Source organism: Salmo salar, chromosome 07 (assembly GCF_965601325.2).
Source record: "Salmo salar chromosome 07, fSalSal1, whole genome shotgun sequence".
NCBI lineage: Eukaryota > Metazoa > Chordata > Actinopteri > Salmoniformes > Salmonidae > Salmo > Salmo salar.
The window spans coordinates 41,357,501-41,381,172 of NC_138297.1; the positions used below are offsets into that span (position 1 = coordinate 41,357,501).

Consider the following 23,672-nt stretch of genomic DNA (forward strand, 5'->3'; position numbering starts at 1 on the left):
TGATACACTTACAGCAGGAAGATGGTGAGGAACCATTTTAGAGCAGCCGCCAGACCATAGAAGGGCTGCAGAGAGGAGAGAGAGAGAGGGATCGAGAGAGAGAGAGAGAGAGAGAGAGAGAGGGAGAGAGAGAGAGGTAGGGAGAGCAAGTTGGAGGGAGAAAGGGAGAGAGAGAGAGAATCAATCAATCAAGTAAACATTTGATTTAATTAGCACTTTTGAAAAAAACATTTGTCACAAAGTTCTTCACAGCAACCCAGTCTGCTCCATGACAAGGCAGGTTGTTGCAGAGGAAAGTTGGAGAGGGCTTGGAAGTGAGTCAGCTTTCTTTATGATTAATGGCTATGGAATGGATGACGCTTTCCTATGAGGATCCGCTGTAATTTCTCATGACATAGGTAGGTGTCTGCTGAATTAAACGTGGAATGGCATTGTTGATTCAAATCATTGGACACTGTGCAGCACACCGTATTTTCTGCGTGAGAGCTAGCCATCATACACAATTTGACTCAATACTGGAATGTACAAGGTGCTAAAACGTTCATCAACTACTGGATATAGAGAGAGTCCTAAATATCATATCCAAATAAAAGAGCAGACGTGGTTTCCGTCTGCAGTGAATCATTTAAACTAATATGCTCATTAAAGAGTCTCCTCTGGCAGTGGTCTACTATTGATTGATAAGTGGGCTGGGTGTCAGAAGCGCTTTGAAATCGAAAGCTGAACTTTGGCAGAAGTTCCAACGTTGCAGGCTGGGTATAAAATCAAATAGTTGTTGCATTTGAAATATTCAGAATCAATTTAGTGTTTGTTGTTGTTGTCACTGAACTTCTGAAAGCTCACTCACAATGAAATGACATCCCTCGGATCAAGCCGTAAAAAAACAAATACTGCATGACTTTGATAAAGGGAGTAAGTCACACTGTGCATCTTGCATCATACTAATACTGTGATCTTGAAATGTTTCAAACCACCGACTTGCTATGAAGCTAAAATGCAATTGACATTGAAACTCTTCGAATGTTTAATAGTTACATTCTAATGCTTCTGTTATCAACCCAACAAGCAATTGGTATTTGTATTATGCCTGAAATGAATTAGTCTGCTTATAGGGACAATGATATCTTTACTAAGGGAATCAATGGGAGTCAGCATCTGTGAATGCACTGTGTTTTTCCCTGGAAGGATGAGCAAGGAACTGTTCACTAAATTCGAATTAGCATATAAACAATCAAAGATTTAAGCTTTAGTTAATTCAGTCGGCATTGTTTTAATGAATTAAAAGTTTCCAATATGAGGCAACGTCTTTTCATATAGCCTACTAGAAGAGGTGTTTCCCAATGCAAATAAAAAATGTAAATGTTTATAATAAAAATCAGGCACTTGCGTCATTATTAGTTATTACACAGCACTAAGCAAGGGCATTACATTTGAGAGTTAAAGCTTTGACTCATTCAATCCCGGAATGGTCATTGAAAGTAGTGGTGAAGTGTACTCTCGTGTGACAGGTTTTCTGGCCCTACACGCTTACAAAAAAAGGTGCTATCTAGAATCAAAAAGGGTTCTTCGGCTGTCCCCATAGGAGAACCCTTTGAAAAACCCTTTTGGTTCCAGGTAGAACCATTTTGGTTCCGGGTAGAACCCTTTCCACAGAGGGTTCTACATGGAACCCAAAATAGTTCGACCTGGAACCAAAAAAAAGGTTATCCTATGGGGACAGCTGCAGAACCCTTTTGGAACCCTTTTTGTCTAAGAGTGTATGGGATAGGGAGCATTGAGACAGTAAACAAGTATGTTACAATTGTGGAGGGCATCATTTTGCAAAGGTAATTGAATTCATATTTGCCATAAAGAGATTGTGGTCTGACTCTGGATAGGCTAAAACACATTGGTGTCCCAAGAACATACATAACAGAAATGATTACTTCTGTCTGAAATCCAAATAATTATTGAGCCTACACAAGATATATGATTCCAAATTAATATAAATATTTTCTGTGTTTTTTCTGTGGTGTGTGTGTGTGTGTGTGTGGGGGTGGGTGGGTGTTTTCAAGGAAGTAGGGCTTCCCTGGAAATCAGTAGCCCATAAAACACCTACCTGGAGTCTCTCTTATCTCTCAGCACTGGATTTGTCTGAACTGAAAATTCAATGCTGCCACATCCTTGAAATATTAAATATTTATATTCCACAAGTCAAACAAATTATGAGGGACGCTATTAAATACCACAAATTAATCGACCAATGAGGTAAGCAGGGGATCTCAGGAATGGATGCATTTTGCAGCTCCCAGCATGCATTGTGGGATACAAAGGAGAGTGGTGGATCCTGAAGCGCGAGCTGGTGAGGATTGTGACACGAGCGCAAGGGGAGCATCATCCAAACACTTTGTGATACCAGATACCCAGGTAAAACATTACAGAAATATTTATGAAGGCTGCTCGTAGTTCAATGTGGTGTCTGCATGTATTTTTATTCTCGGTCCACCGCTCTCAGCTGAAATTGATCATTCACCATACGAACGAAACGGTTACTTCGAGCACGTTAGCGTATTTCAGACGCTGGTTATATTTATTTGCGCAGGCTAATTAGCGCGTTGCAGTCAGGACTGTTTGCTTGCTACAGTACACGGGGTACGGGGTAGTCGGTAACGGTGTGCGGCAATGATCTGTTCATGAATATCTTGTGATTTATTGAATGGTTTTGGGTGAAAAGGGAATTCCCGCATGCAGCTAGGACATTGTTACACGCACCTGCGTTCCTAATTGGGCTTATCAGTCAGCTTTTCTTTGTATTTAGTGAATCCCAACCCTCTGCATCAACATATTTGGCATGTTTTATACAACAATTATGTATAGAAAAATGATATGATCTACCAAATATACCAAAATAATGCTATTTTATCCAGAGCGAGTGAACGCACTTGTTGAAAATGTCACGGTTCCTGTTTTCGTTCAAGTTGATAGGAAACTAGACTGTTTATCATCATGCAGAATGTCTATTAAGCTACTGAAGGTTGTATGATCATGCATATATATTTTATCTATAGAATCATATCCATGTCTAGAGATGCTGTCATTGCTGATTTTTAACTCAACGGTTGTGCATGTGCTGTCAGCCTGTGACTGAGTATATAGCTAGTGAGCTGTAGCCTGGGTTCTCTCTGCCAGTGTTTCCCCTTGATTCTTTAGTCAGTCTGACAATCCAAAATGTTCAATTGAAATAATTGGCTATGTACCACAGACATAATCGATACTAGTGACTTTTTTTCTTTGGGCTCTGATCTGCGATTCTTGACGATCTCAACAGGAAGCCATAATCTAGTGAATAACACCATTCAATATTGAATAGTTTCTCCTTGAGATGGCTGGGAGTGTTCCGAGTGTTCAGTCTAATGAAAAGCTGTAGATGTTTCATTTGCTCATCTGGATATTTGCTCAATTGAGCAGTTTTTGCAGTAAAAATAGAAATGCTGATATCTAGTCCTCGTTGCGAATGATAATACAATAAGCCAAACCTTTTGTGTACTTGCCCGCTGACGGGCCATCTGCAGTGAGAGGCGATCTGAGGTTGACACCTGTTATGTCTTTCTGTGGCTGAGAGGTGATGATGATGTTGATGCCATGCCTCTGATTGACCCTCTTGAGCCACTGCCTCATTCACTGTGACCAGGCCGAGGCTGCATGCGGGGAAAGGCACAGTCCAGCCCATCCCAGCCCAAAAACATGCTGTGTAAACACCTAATGGATAAGACAAAGACATCGAGCAGGGAATATTAAGCTTTTAATGACGTCATCCATTTCTATGCCTCAGCAGTATTTTATACACACACACACACACACACACACACACACACACACACACACACACACACACACAATAAATCGCAGTCTGTGAAAAACGAATGGAAAATCCTTCAGTCAAGGAGAGAACTGTTGATGTGCATTTAGGTATATTTAAGTATCCTCTTCTGCCTCCTAACTGCAGGACTGGTTGCTTATGATGATGTGGCGAGGGATTGGTTAAGTGGTTTGTGCCTATGGTTGTGTAGCCCTGGCACTGTAGTGGCAGGCTGATAGGCCGTCTAAGGTCACCACCCTCTGTGGTCTCTAGGTGGCTGGGAGCTGATGATACAATGAGGGGATTTGATTAATGCCCCGGGCCTACCCTGGGTGACTCGGGTTAGCGTTGATTGCGTTCGTTTTGGAAGCGGGTTGCCTCCCGGGCGTGAGCCAGGCGCCCAGTTTTGACTGATGGCGACGTGATGTAGGTTTAGCACGTGTAGTAATGAGAGATGTTGTTCCACCTCAAAAAGCCCAAGAGGATTTTGACATCCACCATCTCGGATGGTTCTGAAATTATTTCTGTGGTTTTAGTTTAGTTTTTTTAGTTTATTAATTCGACCATTTTAAAAAACAAGCACACATACAACGTAAAAGCCATACATACACATGAATAAAAAAATTGAGGACAACACACAAAGTCTGGGATTTATTTCCATTGTGGTCCTCTTGACACAAGATGGCTAGATAAGATCGAACACAGTATGGCAGTGAAATAATAAATCAAAAATATAGAAGAAGAACATCGATCTCGTCATTTCAGTTACATCATAGGGGTTATTCATATGGGCACAGAAGACATCAAATATATTTTTACTTTATTTTTAAAGCTGTCCAGAGAGGATGTTGTTTTCATAGGCAGATGCAACTCATTCCATTCTGAGGCTCCAGTATACAAGAAAGTACCTTTCCCAGCATTACTCTGAACCTGTATAAGCACACATCAGCAACACCTGATCTGGTGCTGTGATTGTGTGCATCCCTAACATGGGGAAAATAATCACTTGGAAACAGATAAGAGAAGACATTATATTGTTAAAACATTATTTGAACTCTGACAAATTAAGCTAATTGATTGTACCAAAATTGGCTATTTACATTTATAGGATTCATATAATATTCAATAAATATAGTACCCAACATCCGATTTGGTAAATCTTCTTAGTAATGATTTAAGATGTGAAAATACAAATAAAAAGCCACCCACAGACTTCCCAAATCCCACACCAAAGGCTAGTTCTGTGTTTGACAAGTAGTATGACGCTGTGGCTTGGAGTATTGTTTATTCATACTATGTAATGTATTCTCACTGAATTTGGTGATGGGGTTTTCCCCTGTTCAGAGAAATTGGCCATTAAAGTCACTTGCATTTTCCCCTATAAATTAGTGTGAAGGTACTAGGTTTTGCCAACTAGATGCTGCTGTTACTGCTAAATCCTTACATAAATTTGCTAGTTCTCTTGAGTTTATTAAATGGATCAAACTTTTTTTTTAATGCAAATTTGGGTAGAAAACCAATCGCTTTTGCTCATGATGAAAATAGTGTGGTCATCCTCACAAGTCAAGCCAGTCCTCCATGAAACCAATTCAGTATGTCCTCCACTTAGCATCCTGTTGCTTTAACCCAACTGTTCCCCAATAGTCCAGCAAATGGTAGCTGTCTAAGAGGGCTGTCCTTATGGTGCAGTTCTCATATGAAGACTTTTCCTACAAGCCCAAAAATGTGATGGAAAAATGGGCAAGTGACTCCAATGTTTCGACAATCCTAATAATTATAAACCATTACATACCAGTCACATGTTTTTCAGTGAAATTATTAGAAAATATCTCTGTATGATTAGTGACCTTTATTATTAAACCCAAACCAATACCATTGCAAAACACTATACATGGGGCCCTATAAATTCTGAGTAGCGGCGAATGCAGACGGACTCATGGAATCCAGACATGAAAATGGAATTCAACAATATAAAAACATGTATTGAACTTATTAGAAAATTTATTAATTTGACCAAGTTAATCATAAGACATGAACAACATGCATCAGTGATTTGTATTTTCATGCAACTTTCTGAAATGGCACAGGAATGCACTTGTGTGTGTTTGCGGTGCACCCGTATCTCTGCCCTTAGTGTAGCAGTTAGCAATGACGCTAATGATAACTTTCTTCTGGTAGAGATGGAAAGGCTTTCCCCAAAAACCTTTTCAATTAAATGTTAACTGCAAAGTAGCCTATGCCTACCTGACAGAATGATATCATGATTGTTTGCATAAATCCAGTGGCGATTTGTTTAGCAAATTATGCCATCAGATGAGCTCTACAAAACATTGCTAACCAAACAATTGTATATTGCTGGTGCATTCTTGCGTTAAAAGGTAACTACACCCAAAAAGAAAAATGTCTTACATTTTAACTACAGAAACCATTCAGAACAATCTGCGATAATGGGTGTCGTGACTCTTATCTGAGTTTTCACATGCAAAATTGGTGGCTTAAAGCCTTTTTAATTATTATTTTTTTATCAGCCTTACCAATGAGATGTATGCTTCTGAACGATGCGTCAGGCTATCACATTGACAACATGACCGAGCGCAGTAGATTAGTGTTTAATTTGTGAAGGGCACTCCTCCTTCACCACTTTTGCACATTTACGTCATGGGCCATAGCCCGGTGCACTAAATCAAACTCCCTCAATGCTTCTCAGTGGCAGTGACCCTCAAGTCTTGTAGAGCTTGTGCCTCATTGCTGCCAAGCCAAGGCTGCATGCAGAGAAAGGCCCGGCCCGGCCCAAACATGCTGTGTAAAAACACCTCATGGGTAAGACCTTCAGAAGTCGAGCAGGGAATTTTGAGCTGTTAATGACTTTACCATCAAGGACGAAAGCATCCATCATAGTCAAAACTTGTACGCGTACGGACAGCAGGTTATTAGAATATTGGACTGTCTCAGCACTACTCAAGCAATTTCTCCAACTGTCAACACATTCAAATTAAGAGTACACAGCTTCGCATTAGTTAGGAATTTTGGATGTTGGTCTGAGGCGTGTAGCTACTGTAGGTCACAATGGGACGCCGGACTATCGCGTGTCAGCATCTGTGGACTAGGGATGTGACGAATGTAAACATTTTCTTGACGTTTAAACTGCCTTTTTTTTTGGTTTTCCTTTTAAACGTTAAGAAATTAATAAAATTCCACTTGAATTCACAATGCAGCTGTGCTGCCTGCAACGGTTTGGGTCCCTTTCAGATGGTTAAGCATTGCACCTGTACTTCCATTACAGTACCTCAATTCCACCTCCAAAGTTGACATTTCACTCTCTTCTCATTTAACTTCTCAAAGTATTGCCATACAGGATTTAGCTTCCATCGCTTGACTTTCTCTGCATGTCTTTTGTAACAATTAACATTGTTTTTCAGTAAGGAATTTTTGCTTTACATTAACAATCCCAATTTCCTTCAAACGTTTAAATGTTCACACCCACACTGTGGACTATGATTTACGTTTAAGACTGCGTTCACACAGGCTGCCCAATTCGTATCTTTTTCCACTAATTGGTGTTTTGGCCAATCAAATCAGCTCTTTTGCCAATAATTGGGCCAAATATCAGAATTGGGCTACCTGTGTAAGTGCAGTCTTATCACCAGTTACATTTTAAACACATAGTAATACATTTTGTTTTAAGGCTTTTAATCAAGAAGATGCTCTAATTGTTAATTCTAATGTCGGTATCAAAACAAAAGTAAAGCGCATTCGGAAAGTATTCAGACCCCTTTGACTTTTTACACATTTTGTTACGTTGACAGCCTTATTCTAAAATTGATAAAATTGTTCATGGTGGTTCCAAACTTCTTCCATTTTAAGAATGATGGAGGCCACTGTGTTCTTGTGGACTTTCAAAGCTGCATAAATGTTTTGGTACCCTTCCCCAGATCTGTGCCTCGACACAATCCTGTCTCGGAGCTCTACAGACAATTCCTTCAACCGCATGGCTTGGTTTTTGCTCTGACATGCACTGTCAACTGTGGGACCTTTATATAGGCAGGTGTGTGCCTTTCGAAATCATGTCCAATCAATTGAATTTACCACAGGTGGTCTCCAAGTTGTAGAAACAGCTCAAGGATGATCAATGGAAACAAGATGCACCTGATCTCAATTTCGAGTCTCTTAACAAAGGGTATGGATACTTATGTAAATAAGGTATTTTTTTTGTTATAAATTTGCAAAAAATTCAAGGATCCTGTTTTTTGCTTTGTCATTATGGGGTATTGTGTGTAGAATGAGGAAAAGTTTTTATTTAATCAATTTTAGAATAAGGCTGTAACGTAACAAAATGTGGAAAAAGTCAAAGGGGTCTGAATACTTTCCGGAATGCACTGTATCCTTTGTTTCCTTATTTTCATGACTAATGATGAGGTGGTGTAGGTCTTCGGTGAAGATGGCACTAGTGAGAATAAAACAGAGCTGACTCTTTGTTTTTAACCCTATAGAACGCCATGTGGTTGATGTATCGTGATGACTCACAAATACTGTATGTCATCACGCTCATCAGATCCCGTGCCAAGTTTCTTTTAGACTAGTCATAAAAAAGGAACTGGTTGCTAAGCGACTGCTGTGCCAGTTATCTCACTAAGTACTAGGGGACCAGAAACGTGTGCTACGTACGGGTCGGGTATGAGTGTGCGCATGTGTAATTTTAAAGTAGGATGAGCTATTAATATAAAGCTGAATTGTTAGAGGGAGGCCCAAACCCCATTGTATCGTTATGCTCTAGCTTTTTAGATTGCTTTTAGATGTGCTGCTGTTAATTCGTTATTAATGGTATTTTTCACATAGTTACAGGCAATGCAATTCATATACAACTGTTATCCTCCACAGTGCTTAGGGTCTTTCAAGTTGTAGTCCTCCTCACCATCGTGATTTCCCCTCATTTAAGTAATGACCCAATATATAACGTTCCATATCCCTGATCTCCGACACATTGACCCCCATGAATAATACAAACTCTGTAATGCCGCTAACATGCTAAATGCACGGAAGGGAGACGCCGAAGCTCCCTCTGCTCACTGCATGTGCTTTTAATATGGAAAATATTCTCTATCACCCACTTGAAAGCAAGATGGACTTTTCTAGGTTCAGTTAGCCGTGTCATATCCACATCCCTTCACATACAAACTCTGCCAGAACACCTCAGGGCTATTTCTGTGAGTCTTCATCATAATCACCTTTACCTTGTGCGGAGGGTAAGAGGGCACCATTCCTCTTCAGCAGTGCTACACATCATTCTTCTATGATACTCACTCAAAAGGTCACAGAGCTTCTAATCCACCCCAGGTACCCCCTTTACCCATGGCCTGTGGTCCTCTTGGTCTGCCCTTCGCCTGACCCTGGTGCGAGCAACCCTATCGTCACCATGCATCAACACAGCCCACCCCCACGGTCTTTAACATTGCCTTAGTCTAGCATTATCCTGCTGTATCCATTAATTACAGAGGAGAGACTACCGTTACTGCCTTCCCTAGCGCAATGCAAACCATTGCTGCCTGCCTTAGAGCCTTGACTGGTACTGCACCATCTGTCGTTTACAGAGAAGGCTAAGAGAGGGGTGATCAGTTGGGGCCCTGGGGGGGTTTTATAAGCCTCACTTCTGCAAGGGCTTGTTGAAACTGTCTGTCTTTAAAAGAGAGAAAGGGTTGGCCCATAAGGCTTTAATAGCATCAGATACTGTATGTGCAGAGGGATGAGAGGAAAGTTGCTTTAAGGATGGTGAGGAAGTGGGGGAATGCGCCAGTAGTGGTTTAAAGATGGGGATTTCCCCCTACCTTTAGTGGTGATTGATGGATCTCTAAGGATGGGCTCTAACTGTTTCAGCACCACAGAGTGGACAGCTCCCTGTGTAATCTCTGTTAACTTTCAATGCCCCTATTTGCTTCAGTATTAATTGTATTCAACCTTTTCCTTTAAGTCCCTGCAAAGTCAATGGCATTAATGCCAAGCTAAACATGTTCTTTGACACAGTTTGAAAAATGAACAGACATATCTCCTTTGAGGGGCATGTTCTCTGCAGTATTCTGCTACAGCAGCTATAGCAACATATTCTACATGTCGTGTGCAGGAAAGTTGCCATTGAACATTTCATATGTAATTGTTTGTAATGTATTTTATGCCCCTGGGAGTGCTATGCCATCTGGTAGGCTGTCTATGGTCTGAGCTAGTGCCTTTTATAAAATTGATGTTTTGATTTCCCACAGTACCTTGTCATGTCCTTTCCCCGCAATCCTCGCTCCTCTTTTTCACCCACACAATCCAATTCTGTATCAATCAGTGTCTGATAGTCAGCAAACCCACCCCATAACATGCCTTAACTCCCCCATACAGCCCTCTTCTTTGACTATAGATGAATATATATTCATGAGGCGCTTATTCAAAGTGTCATAACTCAAGCTCTCACTCTAATCAGCACGCCTCTACATCGTTCTTAGTCAGTGCAGCCGATCTGAATGACGTTCTTCTGGATCAAGCCCAGTATCTCACTATCTCCACTCTGTATGCAACGCAGATTGTTATCACTTTGATGGTTAGAATTAGAGGTCGACCGATTATGATTTTTCAACGCCGATACCGATTATTGGAGGGGCCAAAAAATCCGCTGCCGAGTAATCGGCCGATCTTTTTTTTTATTTCTTTATTTTTTTTTGTAATGACAATTACAACAATAGTGAATGAACACTTATTTCAACTTAATATAATACATCAATACAATCAATTTAGCCTCAAATAAATAATGAAACATGTTCAATTTGGTTTAAATAATGCAAAAACGCAGTGTTGGCGAAGTAAGTAAAAGTGCAATATGTGCCATGTAAAAAAGCTAACAGTTTAAGTTCCTTGCTCAGAACATGAGAACATATGAAAGCTGGTGGTTCCTTTTAACATGAGTCTTCAATATTCCCAGGTAAGAAGTTTTAGGTTGTAGTTATTATATTATTATAGGACTTATAGGACTCTTTCTCTCTATACAATTTGTATTTCATATACCTTTGACTATTGGATGTTCTTATAGGCACTTTAGTATTGCCAGTGTAACAGTATAGCTTCCGTCCCTCTCCTCGCTCCTACCTGGGCTCAAACCAGGAACACATCGACAACAGCCACCCTCGAAGCAGCGTTACCCATGCAGAGCAAGGGGAACAACTACTCTGAAACGCTATTAGCGCGCACCCGGCTCACTAGCTAGCCATTTCACATCGGTTACACCAGCCTAATCTTGGGAGTTGATAGGCTTGAAGTCATAAACAGCGCAATGCTTGAAGCGAAGAGCTGCTGGCAAAACGCACGAAAATGCTGTTTGAATGAATGCTTATGAGCCTGCTGCTGCCTACCACCGCTCAGTCAGACTGCTCTATCAAATCATAGACTTAATTATAATATAATAAACACACAGAAATACGAGCCTTAGTTGATTAATATGGTCGAATCCGGAAACTATCATCTCGAAAACAAAACGTTTTTCCTTTCAGTGAAATACGGAACTGTTCTGTATTTTATCTAACGGGTGGCATCCCTAAGTCTAAATATTCCTGTTACATTGCACAACCTTCAATGTTGTGTCATAATTACGTACAATTCTGGCAAATTAGTTCGCGAAGAGCCAGGCGGCCCAAACTGTTGCATATACCCTGACGCTGCGTGCAATGAACGCAAGAGAACTGACACAATTTCACCTGGTTAATATTGCCTGCTAACCTGGATTTCTTTTAGCTAAATATGCAGGTTTAAAAATATATACTTCTGTGTATTGATTTTAAGAAAGGCATTGATGTTTATGGTTAGGTACAGTCGTGCAACGATTGTGCTTTTTTCGCAAATGCGCTTTTGTTATATCATCCCCCGTTTTGGCGAAGTTGGCTCGCAACGAGCCAGGTGGCCCAAACTGCTGCATATACCCTGACTCTGTTGCAGAGGTGACACATTTTCCCTAGTTAAAAGAAATTCATGTTAGCAGGCAATATTAACTAAATATGCAGGTTTAAAAATATATACTTGTGTATTGATCTTAAGAAACACATTGTTTATGGTTAGGTACACGTTGGAGCAACAACAGTCCTTTTTTGCGAATGCGCACCGCATCGATTATATGCAACGCAGGACAGGCTAGATAAACTAGTAATATCATCAACCATGTGTAGTTAACTAGTGATTATGATTGATTGTTTTTTTTTATAAGATAAGTCTAATGCTAGCTAGCGACTTACCTTGGCTTCTTACTGCATTCGCGTAACAGGCAGGCTCCTCGTGGAGTGCAATGTAAAGCAGGTGGTTAGAGCATTGGACTAGTTAACCGTAAGGTTGCAAGATTCAATCCCCAAGCTGACAAGGTAAACATCTGTTCTTCTGCCCCTGAACAAGGCAGTTAACCCACCGTTCCTAGGCCGTCATTGAAAATAAGAATGTGTTCTTAACTGACTTGCCTAGTTAAAAAATATAAAAAAGAATTAAAAAGCGGCAAATCGGTGCCCAAAAATACCGACTACCGATTGTTATAAAAACTTGAAATAGGCCCTAATTACGCCGCCATTCCGATTAATCGGTCGACCTCTAGTTAGAATCAAAATGCATTAAGGCAGCTAGTCTCCTTAAACAGGTTTGAATTGTTCATTCCCCCCCACATCCTTCCTGACATGAGGCTAATTCCTATGCTAGTACTGTACCAACTGTTTAATATGCAGAAAGTCGATGGTTAGATTTAAAATGCATGAGGTGATTGGGGGACTCTAAGTAGGCTTGTATGAAGGCCCTCAAGTCCATCCCACCTAAAATCCCCCCTTAACATGAGCCTATTAGTAGTATCTCTGTTCAATATGCAAAGCCATTGTTTAGATTCAGATTCAAAATGCATTCGGTGTGTTTGACTAGGTTTGTGAATGTGAATCCCCCCCTACCTAAGGCAATAGCTCATGTATGTGTCTGAGGCTGCCACTGTGGTTCCAACAGGGTTGCGCAATCCTGCTTTCGTACTTCATCAATGATTGCTGGCTGGCTGCGTTTTATAGCCCAGTGTGTTCCTATGAGAGCTAAGCTGACGACATGATGCTGCCTACTGCTCCATTCTCCTTCTGTTCCAAATGCATTTTATATGGGAAGCGTTGGTTTTTACATTTACAGTAGCATATAGAATTTGTGTGTTGTATTGTGCCGGAGGGAACACAAATTATTATTGTTACAAATTTATAATAATTCTCTCTTCCTTCCTCTCGGTCTCTCTCTCAGATCCCACTGTCTACCCTAGTCCTGCTGGCCTGAACGACCAACCCACCAGTCACCATGAACTACCTACGCAGGCGTCTGTCCGACAGCAGCTTCGTAGCCAACCTCCCCAACGGCTACATGATGGACCTGCAGAGTGGGCCTCGCCCCACCCCGCCCTCTTCCACCTCCAATCCCGCCTCCCCAGCCACAGAGAGGCGAACGCCCCCCAGCCTGCCACCACAGGTCCCGGCCTCGGGCTCGGCCTTAGGCTCGTCCCCGGCCCCGACCCCCGGGGGTTTCCTCAGCTCCTTCTCCAGTGTGGTGAAGACCGCCCAGTTGGCACAGAATGCTGCAGCAGCAGCCAAGGCTTCAGCGGCGGTGGCAGAAGCTGCCGCAGCAGCGCCCGCCAAACCTGTCATTCGGAAGCCCAAGATTCTATTGGTCATCGACGACCTGCACACAGACTGGTATGTTTCTCTCCCATGAAAGTGACCACTAAATCAGTATATTACACAAGCCTAGGCTATATTGCAAATATTACTTGATATCACAACCTATTTGAATTCGCATTAATAACACTGTGCTTAGTGTTTCACATACCATCTGTCCACTTGCACAGCACATGGAATTTACCATCATATAGCTAAAGTCTATTCTTGTCTGCAGCATTAGTCATACTAATAAAACGAAACCAGTTCAGAAACGGAACAGCTGATATGGCACCAGTTCGATGCTAGTAACAATCATGCATTGCATTGGCGGTCTATTTAACCCCTAGAGTTGATGTCCGCGCCCCCAGCGGAAATCAAATTATCCTAATAAAAACTTCCCCGTGAAGTTTAAGCTAGAGATATGTTTTGATGCGTCTAAATCCACCGCATCCGCCGATGTCGCACTTCCTCATCTGCGGTGAATGGTGACAGCGCTAGAGCGGTGTTTCTCAGTCCATGAGACATCCCGTAAATCGCTTTTCTCATAAAATCGTCTGTAGCGTCCGAACTATTATTATTTTGCTCTACGACCCCCCTCCCCCACACACAGGCGTTTTGGGACGGAAGTCGGTACAACCGATCTGCCAACTTCTGTCTGTAGCTTCCTAACAGTTTGGCCAACACACTAATATGATAAGGGTGGAAAGGTGAGACTCTCATGAAGATGTACATGCAGGTTGTTTTGCTCTAGGATGCCCACAGGCCTCTCAAGGTCCCCCGGTACAAGTTGAAGAAAATGTATATATGGAGAGGTTAAATGCGTGTAAAAAAAAGTTTTACAAATATGTTTCCTGATCTTTCTTATATGTGAGAGAGAGTGAGAGAGAGAGTGAGTGAGAGTGAGAGTGAGTGAGTCCCCCAAAAATATTTTGGGGGGATACTTCAAGGGATCTTAAAATTCCAAATCAAATAGAAAAATGATCCTTGTTATGACCTTCTTAAAACAATTCCATATAGGTTAGTAGAACCATCCTCCGCAGGCTTAGACTCTTATGGGTTAAGTCTGACTAGAATATCTCTCCCTCTGAACTTGGCCGCTGCCCTCAGCTCTCCATTAAGATTCTACAGGGAGGCCTGACTGGTCTTGGGATTATTACTAAGTTCTGTCCCAGCAGACTGTGCTGTCAGTGTGCAAGACTTAAATCTTCTCCTTTTTAAAGCCCATCTGGGATCCCAAAATGTCTCATTCCCTTTCATCTCATCGTGTAGCTGTAATTAAGCCGTGCAGAAGAAGCCCTTCATTATCTACTGTAGATCCCCTCTGTTCTCTAAGGAGCTCACTGCAGCTTTATACAGTACACTCTGCCTATGACAACTCGGCAGTGTTTAAAAGTAAATATTTTTCCCGCTGTATAATTATTTGTAGGAGATGACTTTGACACGTTACTGAGGATGTATTAGAGCTTTTGAGTTGCAACCAGACTGAAGGGGGTGGGGGGGGAACTGCATTTGTTAATGAGGCATGTTCAGATTCAGTTTGACAGCATCTTTTTCATAATAGTATGAATGTTTCATAGGTCCTCTGTGCAGACATGGGCCAAACATAAAAACATACTGGATACCATATCAAAAGAATTGTGATTAAGTGTCTCAATTAAACTTGGCCTTGGCCTTATTATACACAGTATAGCAGACGTCCCTTGTTTGTACAGTGTAGTGGGCCTTTGTGTTCATATCCGTTTGCCCAGGCACCATGTCCATTTTAAGCTTAGGTCTATAAGTGAACATACTAAGTGCATGTATTCAGGTACAAGTGCTCAGCTGTCAGTGTGAAGTTAAGTGAATCCCTTACCAAGCATGCCATTATGTTTGTGTGTATGGTATCAACCATGTAGTCTTCTATCGTTTGGTGACGTGTGGAAATGGATGTAATAAATATCGGTCTTGAAGTATTTTTATGCATAATGTTTGATATAAACAGCATTGGCATATTACCATATGAAAACTAAGGTGTTTCATTTTTGACCACACTGAGGCACTGTAGTCCACCTGCCGCAAGATCACAACCGACTTGAGCGCTGATGTTTCTCCACATTCCCTGCGTCTCTGTGTGGAGTAACACTGAGTTATGAACAGCAGGTGGCGCTAGCTGATAACCTATCGGAAAACTCAAGAGAATATGTACCTGTGTTGAGCATTGCTCCCTGGGTTACCTCTAACCATTCAATACTACCTGTGAACACATGATCTGCCACCACAATACAGATCTGTTCAAGTGGCACATACATGGTCTTTTTCTTTTGTAATCATTCCATTTCGAACACATGGGGATGAACATGTTTTCTCGGTATAGAGTGAGCAGTGTACCATCAAAGATTGAGCTTTGTAGCAGCAGCATGGCCCATTTTCATGTAGACCTACACACTTGGTGTAATTTGTCCCTTGAGGTTCTCCTCTTTTTTTTTTTTTAGAATCTCTTTTTAAATCACTGTAATTCATTATAATAGACTTGCCTTGCCATATTGACTCTAAATCTACTTCAATAGCCTGGTCCCAGATGTGGTTGAGTTGGCAAGACGGCGCAAACACATCTGGGACCAGGCTACCATATCAAAGGTGGCGTTAGAGTGAAGAATAGCAGCAGCTCAACAGTTAACCATTGAGCAATACCCCTGAGAGAGAAGTACAACTTGTGAAAGCCTTTTAAATGCGAAATATTTGGCTGCTGCTTTAGCAACGTGTATGGATCATGGTGCCTCTTCTCCCCCCCCCCCCCCCCCCCCCTCACTATTTGTTTAAGACGATGTGAAACAAACGTACATTTAGGCATGCTAGTTTTCTTTCTTCGGTTTAACGTGTTGATGGCCGTGTAGTGCTACTACAGATGTCAGTTCTCTGTGAACCCTCCTGCTACCGTCTGTCTCCATTCTATTCCATGTACTTGGCTGGCGTTGTAGGGGAAACTTAAAGCTCCAGAAGTGTTTAAATGGGCCTCCATTACCACAACATCTAGTTTCTGATTTAGTCATTTCGCAGACACTAACTTTAACAGGGTCCGGTGGAATTGTCAACACCATTCTGCCAGCTACCACAATATATGCAGCAGTAGGTGTGCAGATGGCGTTGTAAACGGGGTTGAAATTAAGTGGATGTCTTATTTATTCAACATGAGAAAGTTTACATCTATTTTAGTGGAGGACACTTGCTAGGGATGCTATGGAAAGCTTTATAAAACCCTTAAGGTATGGTAGTAGTTCATGGGTTTTAGGTGAAATCTGGGGCTTTAAATCTGTGATTCCCATTTGAAAGGTACAATAGTTCATGAAAAGTTCACTTTGTGGCTGCCTAAGCTTTCCATTAGTCCTCAGATGCCTTTGTGTTTTTACTGCATCTCCATAAATCAACATTGATCCTATCTCCCGGCACTTTTATTGTTGCTACGGTTGCCAACACAAGTATTTTATCTGGACCAAAAACTTAACACAGACCGAAAGCTTGGTTGCCCCGGACCGCAGGCGAACGACCACGAGATAAATAACCACAATAAAACCTTATGATGACAGTCGTCCGTTCCCACCAGGCAACCAAAAAAGAGCGGTGTTTGTAATTCAGGATCAATGTTTGTCTGATGGGAGGCAACAAACTGTTGCTCTGTTTCGCTTCAAAATCCCAGATTTCATTTGTAGACGAAAGAGGACTAGTGAAATTGGACAAAGTTTTCTCGCTTTGTCTCTTTCGGTACCTCGGTGCATTAATCTGGTTTTGATGTGCTTTAATACCAGGTTCATTCCATATTAAGGTAAGTTATTGTAACACCATTTGACCTATATCCAAGCCTTGGGATCATGTGGTGTAATGCAGCCATTGAAACTTTAAAAGCTTTAGTGATCCATGATTACCCAAATATCTTAGCCAAGTATGAGAATTACATTTTTATTTTTTATGATGCCCTGATCGATGGCTGATAGGATCTCTTATCTGAAATGGGTTTGATTTACACTATTACACTAAATACCAATCAGTGTTACATGTGTGGTAGCTTTGCCACAGTCTTTATGTGCCATGAATTGACCTTTTTAATTTTGTTAATATTTAATAGAATCTCATAGCTGACAGAACATGACTGTAATATTTGTCTCCTCTTGGGAGGTGTTTGCACAGACAGCTGGATTAGAACTAGTAGCTCAGTACTGTATATCCAAGCTATTAGTGTCTTTAGTTGTGGGTGAGGGTTAGTGTTGGTGAGGGTGTCCCATGTCCATCCATCATTGCCCTCTGCCTCGGGGCCACATTTCCTCCAGAGCATACCAGAGGAGAGGCTGCTGGTCGCCGGGGAAACGCTGGGCTTCCCTGACAGGCCTGGCCTCTAACTCTGACTGGGGCACAATGGTGGTAAACACACACACACACACACACACACACACACACCAGCAGCTTTCACCACCCACAACATCCCCATCCTCATCACTTTTTCTGTTTCTCACTCATCTCTTTCCCGCTTCCTTTCTCTCTCTCCATTTCTCATTCTATCTTTCGCAAGCTCTGGATCTCTCACTCCTGTTTTCACCTCTCTCTGTTTTTCTCTCACCGTCTTTCGGAATCTCTCATTCCCAGGATTCCCTCTCTCCTTCTTTCTCTTGCTTACCGCCTCGTCCCTCTCTCTCACCATATTTCCCTCCTTATCAGACTTGCCATTGGCTCCCTGTCATGCCACACCCTCCTAAGAATGCCATGCCACATGATATTCTGCAAGCCAAGAAACTGTCAGTTTGTTGTTTGAGTCTGAACAATGTACTGGCTCTTGAATGATCCTATATTAGATTACTCTATCCAACCGCTCTTTGGTAAATGCAGTACAATCACTGATGTCATTGTCATATCTGCTGTCAAAGTGAGGGTAATTGTGATGGCTGTGGGAAAAATCTGGCTGTGAGTTCTTATTGTCATATAGCGTAACCCATGTTTTCACTTCTAAGAAAGGACAAATTCCAGATTTCATCTGTCAAAATACATTACTCACTTTGGCTTTATGGGAGACTAATGCAATGAGGAGAAAAGTGTCATGGTAAAGATTCTGGATTCCTCTGCATGATGTTTTTACAATGGGTGTGTGACTGTGTAAGAGTGAGTGTTTGGGGAGAACATGGGCCAAATCCTGTCTGGGTGTTTACTCTTGGAACCATGGGAAGGGCTGCCCACCTCCAGAACCTTTTTTTTAAAGTCCAACTGATTCAATTTATCATTTGAAGTGATGACAAGTTGCGCAATGAATGCCTTGGCTTGAAAACATGTCATTTTTAGCACATACGGAAGCCTCCTGGTCTTCTGCTTTACTACCGTCATGTTGAATGACAGGGAAGGATAACCATGGATCTTATAGTCAACAGCTCAACAGCTAGAAGATCGGTGATGAGATGAACCTCATTTGCGTCTGTGACTGTAAAGCAGCATATGGAAAGCAGGGATGGGGGGGGGATTCTAACCGGTGCCCCCGCACATTGACTCTCTACCGGTACCCCCTGTATATAGGCTCGCTATTGTTCTTTTACAGCTGCTCTTTAATTATTTGTTACTTTTATTTCTTATTTTTGTAGGTATTTTTCTAAACCAGAAGACGCATCAATCTCCGATTTATGAATAAGCGGAGCGTGCGAAACAACAGCTCTCCTCTGTGTCATTATGTGTATCTGATGCTGTCTGGACAAAAATAGTATGGCATGTCATAATCTTTTTGTCCAGACAGCATCAGATACATGGGCTACATATAGTAAGACAGAGGGGTGCTGTTTAGCTCACTCGGATGCTTTCTCCGGTGAGATAGTTTCTTCTCCTGACAGCAGAGCCTGCTCCGAGCCTTCTCCCGATAGTTGAAGGGGCCATGCCCAGTTGATAATCACCCCGATAATTGCCTCAACTGAACCTAAACTATACTGAAACAACCAATTGAACAGATATAACAACATTAAATAAATGAAGTAAAGTATCATGGGGGAGAATGGGTGAGTTAATGAGGTGAGGGGAAGCGGAAGATGATGATGTAATCACCAATTTATGAATGAAGAACAGGACGGGCATTTCTGTTTTGAACTATTCAAATCTCAAAATGGTATGTGCTCTATATCAGTACACCGACTCCAAGCTGTCTACTCTGGCCTACTTGGATTACACAGTGAGAGCTTGCGTAATTTTCAAGTGGCAAGAAGACTAAGATGACTGGATGCACATGCTGCATTAGCATTGCTACAAAATCTGAATGAAAACGACTCCGATGGTGGGGAAGAAATGAATCACAACATCTCTGATTATTCTTCTGATTCTGAGGCCTCAGCCTGAACCTACACCTCTGAGGCCGACTCGCATAAAAAGCCAGAACAGTGTGCACTGAGCAGATGCCTGCGCCACCACCAAGTGAAAGAGGAGAGAGGAGGGACGGCCCGTTTGGATTGAACAAGCCGATGACAATGCTACTGGCTGATTTTTATCAGCTCAAAATGTCATTGAGAGACCAGGCCCTACATCTCAAGCAAAAAACAACATTAGCAACGCATTCACCAGCTTTTCTTGTTTATGTGACATGGACATGCTCTAATGAGCTGACAGTTTACTATTTTTAACTGCTGTCATATCGAGCCTTATATTAGCAAATGCAGTCCAAGGATAAAATGTGTTGAGCACTTGAATGTTGGTGTTTTTAAATAGCAGGGGTCTCCAGCAGGTTCATCACAAGCTACCAATAGCTCTTAGCCCAGCTATGAGTAGCTCGCCAAATATTTCTGTAAAAAAGCAGCGCCATTGCGCTGATTTGCGACAATCATTCATATCATACCATTACACAGCATAGGAGTCAAGTCATACATGCCTTTTTTAATTTTTAATTGTAATTTTTTTAAATACAATCAAGCGTTTTATCATCACCGGGCAGTCAGGCCCCGTCTGATTTGGGCTGGGAATGAGAACTCTACCGCAAACTGTCAAGTATCAGACAACTTAAGCTCCTGGCTACTATCCAATGAAATCCATTTTGACATTATCCCTAGTTAGTTTAAGGCAATTTGAGCTACACGTAACACTGTCCAATTAATTCCCAGCAATGTTGCCCCTGTGTGTCTGTGGTGTGGAGGGTGTGTGTGTGTGTGTTTGTCTCAGTCACTTAGCCAGTTAGCGGTAATGATGCAGTAGATTTACCTGGCAGAATTATATAATGATATCAATCGGATCGGTATTTGTTTTGCAAGCTCTGTCATGACATGTACAGCAACAAAAACGTCTCACAAAATGCACAATCAAAGGGGTGTTACTCAAAAAAATCGAATGCGTTTCCCCCCCTTAACTTTTTTTTTTCTTCTTCTGTGATTTAAGCATTGAAATGGACTCAGAACCTCCAATTTCATTGATTCTCTAAGAAATAATTGTTGTTTTTAGAGTGAAAATCTAGAGAAAAAAATCCCAAACCAAGGAAAATGGAAATCAGTAAAATACAAAGTTCTTATGAAAGCTACAAAAAAAAAAGTCTGAGCAACTCCGAACATGTTTCATAATTTTAATGTAGCTCTCATGCTAGAAAATGTTTGAGACCTGTCCAACAGTAACAAACTGATAAAAATAGTATTCTGTTACCCAAGAAGTGATTTTTTAAATTTTTTTTTAATAATTTTTTTATATAGAAAATGTATTAATTACGCTGTTTAAAATTTTGCAGCCATAATGACTGCTCATTAGCTTGAAGGGGGTCTATCGAGGCCCAGGGGTTCTATTTTTGTATTTTTTATTTTGCAGCGTGCGCACACAGGTGGTCCTGTACTTTTTTAAATATAATTTTTTCCCCCACTATGGAAATGAAATGTCATTCGTTCTGGCGCCGGCCCTGCAAGGAGTGATTAGTAGAACGTTGCAAGAAGAGACGGGAAAGAATGCGAGAAGCTTGGATGACCATTTATTTATTTATTTTTTTTGGCACCGAAAAGACGCCATGACAAAAATGTGTGATAACAGAAAATGTGCAATCACAAAGAAGTTTAGTTTAGAGGCAGTTACTTTAAATCCTTAACAGGCTGTGCCCTAATGATCAGGAGCTTCCAGCATGTAGAAGACAGACAGACAGACAGACACCTGCTAGGTGTGAGAGTTCACCGGCTGCACCCACAGAGTGTTGGCAAAGACACAGGCTATAAACGTAGAGCTCTTAACGCCCAAAAGTGTGCATATCTGAAATGTCCAGATTTATGTGAATGTCCACCCCCTTCGCTGTTTAAAGCGACACCATCCCCGTTGGTTTCTGCCTCGTTTGTTCCTTGTGTTTTTGTGGGTGTGTTTTTGTTTCAAGGCTGTCTAAAAGTGTTATCAGGTTTCTTGCCTATGGGGTTTGACGATGCCAGTGAAGCCTGATGCCTGGCCTGTAAGGATGTCATGGTTAGGAACAGGAAATGGGTTTTCAGACAGAAAAAGGACATCACTCTTACTGTTTGTGTACAGGGACATTGAGTCCTATTCAGGGGCGTTGAGTCATACATCTGTAATATACTTTTGATTTGAGGTGCGCCTCTTTTTTCCGCTCGCTCGCTGTTTCTTGATGAGGTGCCTAATAGGTGGGAGATATGATGTTCTGACTGATTATGATGCTCAGGTGGTTTTTAGTCTGGGAAAGTTTGCTTGTATGGTACTACACCAGGACCACATAATGCTGTAATCATGGAAACAAACATGTCAGTGGTCTCAAGCTGTTTTGGAAAACTTGACGTTTCAGCCTTCCTCAATCAAATGAACAGATTATTCTGAGGTTGTTTTGACTGCATACTGTTGTGACTATGTACTTTTCTAGGTTGGTGAAAAAAAACAGAAGTGTAGTGGTATGCACAGGTGGCCATTACAGCGGATACCTTTTAATAATTATACAGAATTTAGGTGATACTGGAGAAGCTATTTTCTAGTCGTCGTCTCTACACAGGTCATTTCAAGCCTGTAGACAATGTTGTCCTGTCTAGAAACTCACCTAGGCTACTATGTGGTGAAAGTTTATAAGCTCTGAAAGCTGTGATCTTGTCTCATTAGTCTCTTTCCCATTTCTTTCCTCACAGGGCCAAGTGTTTCCGAGGGAAGAAGTTGAACGGGGAGTACGACATCCGGGTGGAGCAGGTTGGTGGCGTTAGAGCTGGAGGGACTGATGACTTCTCCATGTGGCTGGAGATTGCTCAGATGAGGGATTGGGTTTTGTTAGCTCAGCTGATGCAACTCCTGGTTGACTGACTTGACCCACATCTTTTTTTTTTCTTTTTTTTTAACCCATAATCCACTAGGAATCCAAGCTCTTTTATTCAAGCACCATTAGGATAGCATGCGAGCTTTAACAGCTGGGTAGCAGCAGGTATTACATACTTATTAGACACGTACGAGGCCTTTTTACTCCCATGCCCCAGTTAGCCTGTTTATCATGTTGGCATGCTCTGTGTGTGTACAGTATGTGCTTGGCTGCCTGATAGAATGTACTTATTTTTATGTACTCACCTTCTCAGCATTGGATTACACGCAGGGAGGATTTAAATGTTTTCTGGACTCATGTCAGAAGCAGTCCCTTACAGTTATGAGTCAACGCTTTTTATTTTAATCAGAAGCTAGCAATGACCGTAGTTTGATTTTCATTCCGCACTGTGTTAACACATACCAATGGTTTCTCTGATTCTCCCATCAGGTACCTCTTTTATAAATGTTTTGTCAGACAAACTTTCCCCTGAACTAACCAGTTCGTAACCCTGTAGCACAATTACGGCAGGTTTTATTGGCATTTATTAAAAAAAATATATATATGAAAAGATGCAGTCTGTGCCAATGTATATGCAAAAATACGCAACTGTCTAGACATATAGTATTTTCGGTGGGTAGATAACATCTAATTTCCCTCCTAAAATCTTGGCCCTACATCCGCAAGCGATTGGGCAGACCGGAGTCGTTGTCTTTGAAATTAAGTGGTGGGATTTATTTGTAGAAGGAAAAAGCGAACCACAAAAGACCAGGCCAGGGACTTTATAGGCTCTCTGTTTGCTCAACACTCTGTTGTTTTCACATCTCATTCTCAGTAATATTGAGACCGTAGCCGGGCTGGTGGGGCTTGGAGTTCTGAGTTAAAATCCTGATTTTTGTTTTTTAAAGAGATGTGAAAT

General features: G+C 41.5%; 2 protein-coding genes across 2 annotated transcripts in view; both read left to right on the forward strand.

Annotated features, from left to right (window-relative positions):
- Window positions 1–662, forward strand: part of LOC106609095 (laminin subunit beta-1) — a 30,452-nt gene extending 29,790 nt beyond the window's left edge. Inside the window, exon 33 of the mRNA XM_045721919.2 lies at window positions 1–662. This exon is cut by the window's left edge and continues 2,058 nt beyond it. The gene's annotated coding sequence lies outside the window, so the exon portion shown is untranslated.
- Window positions 663–2,299: 1,637 nt separating this feature from the next.
- Window positions 2,300–23,672, forward strand: part of LOC106609096 (synapsin-3) — a 124,050-nt gene continuing 102,677 nt past the window's right edge. Inside the window, exons 1-3 of the mRNA XM_014207499.3 lie at window positions 2,300–2,406; window positions 13,109–13,554; window positions 22,593–22,650. Coding sequence (XP_014062974.2) covers window positions 13,163–13,554; window positions 22,593–22,650 — 450 coding nt within the window. The 5' untranslated portion in view covers window positions 2,300–2,406; window positions 13,109–13,162. The remainder of the gene's footprint in view (window positions 2,407–13,108; window positions 13,555–22,592; window positions 22,651–23,672) is intronic.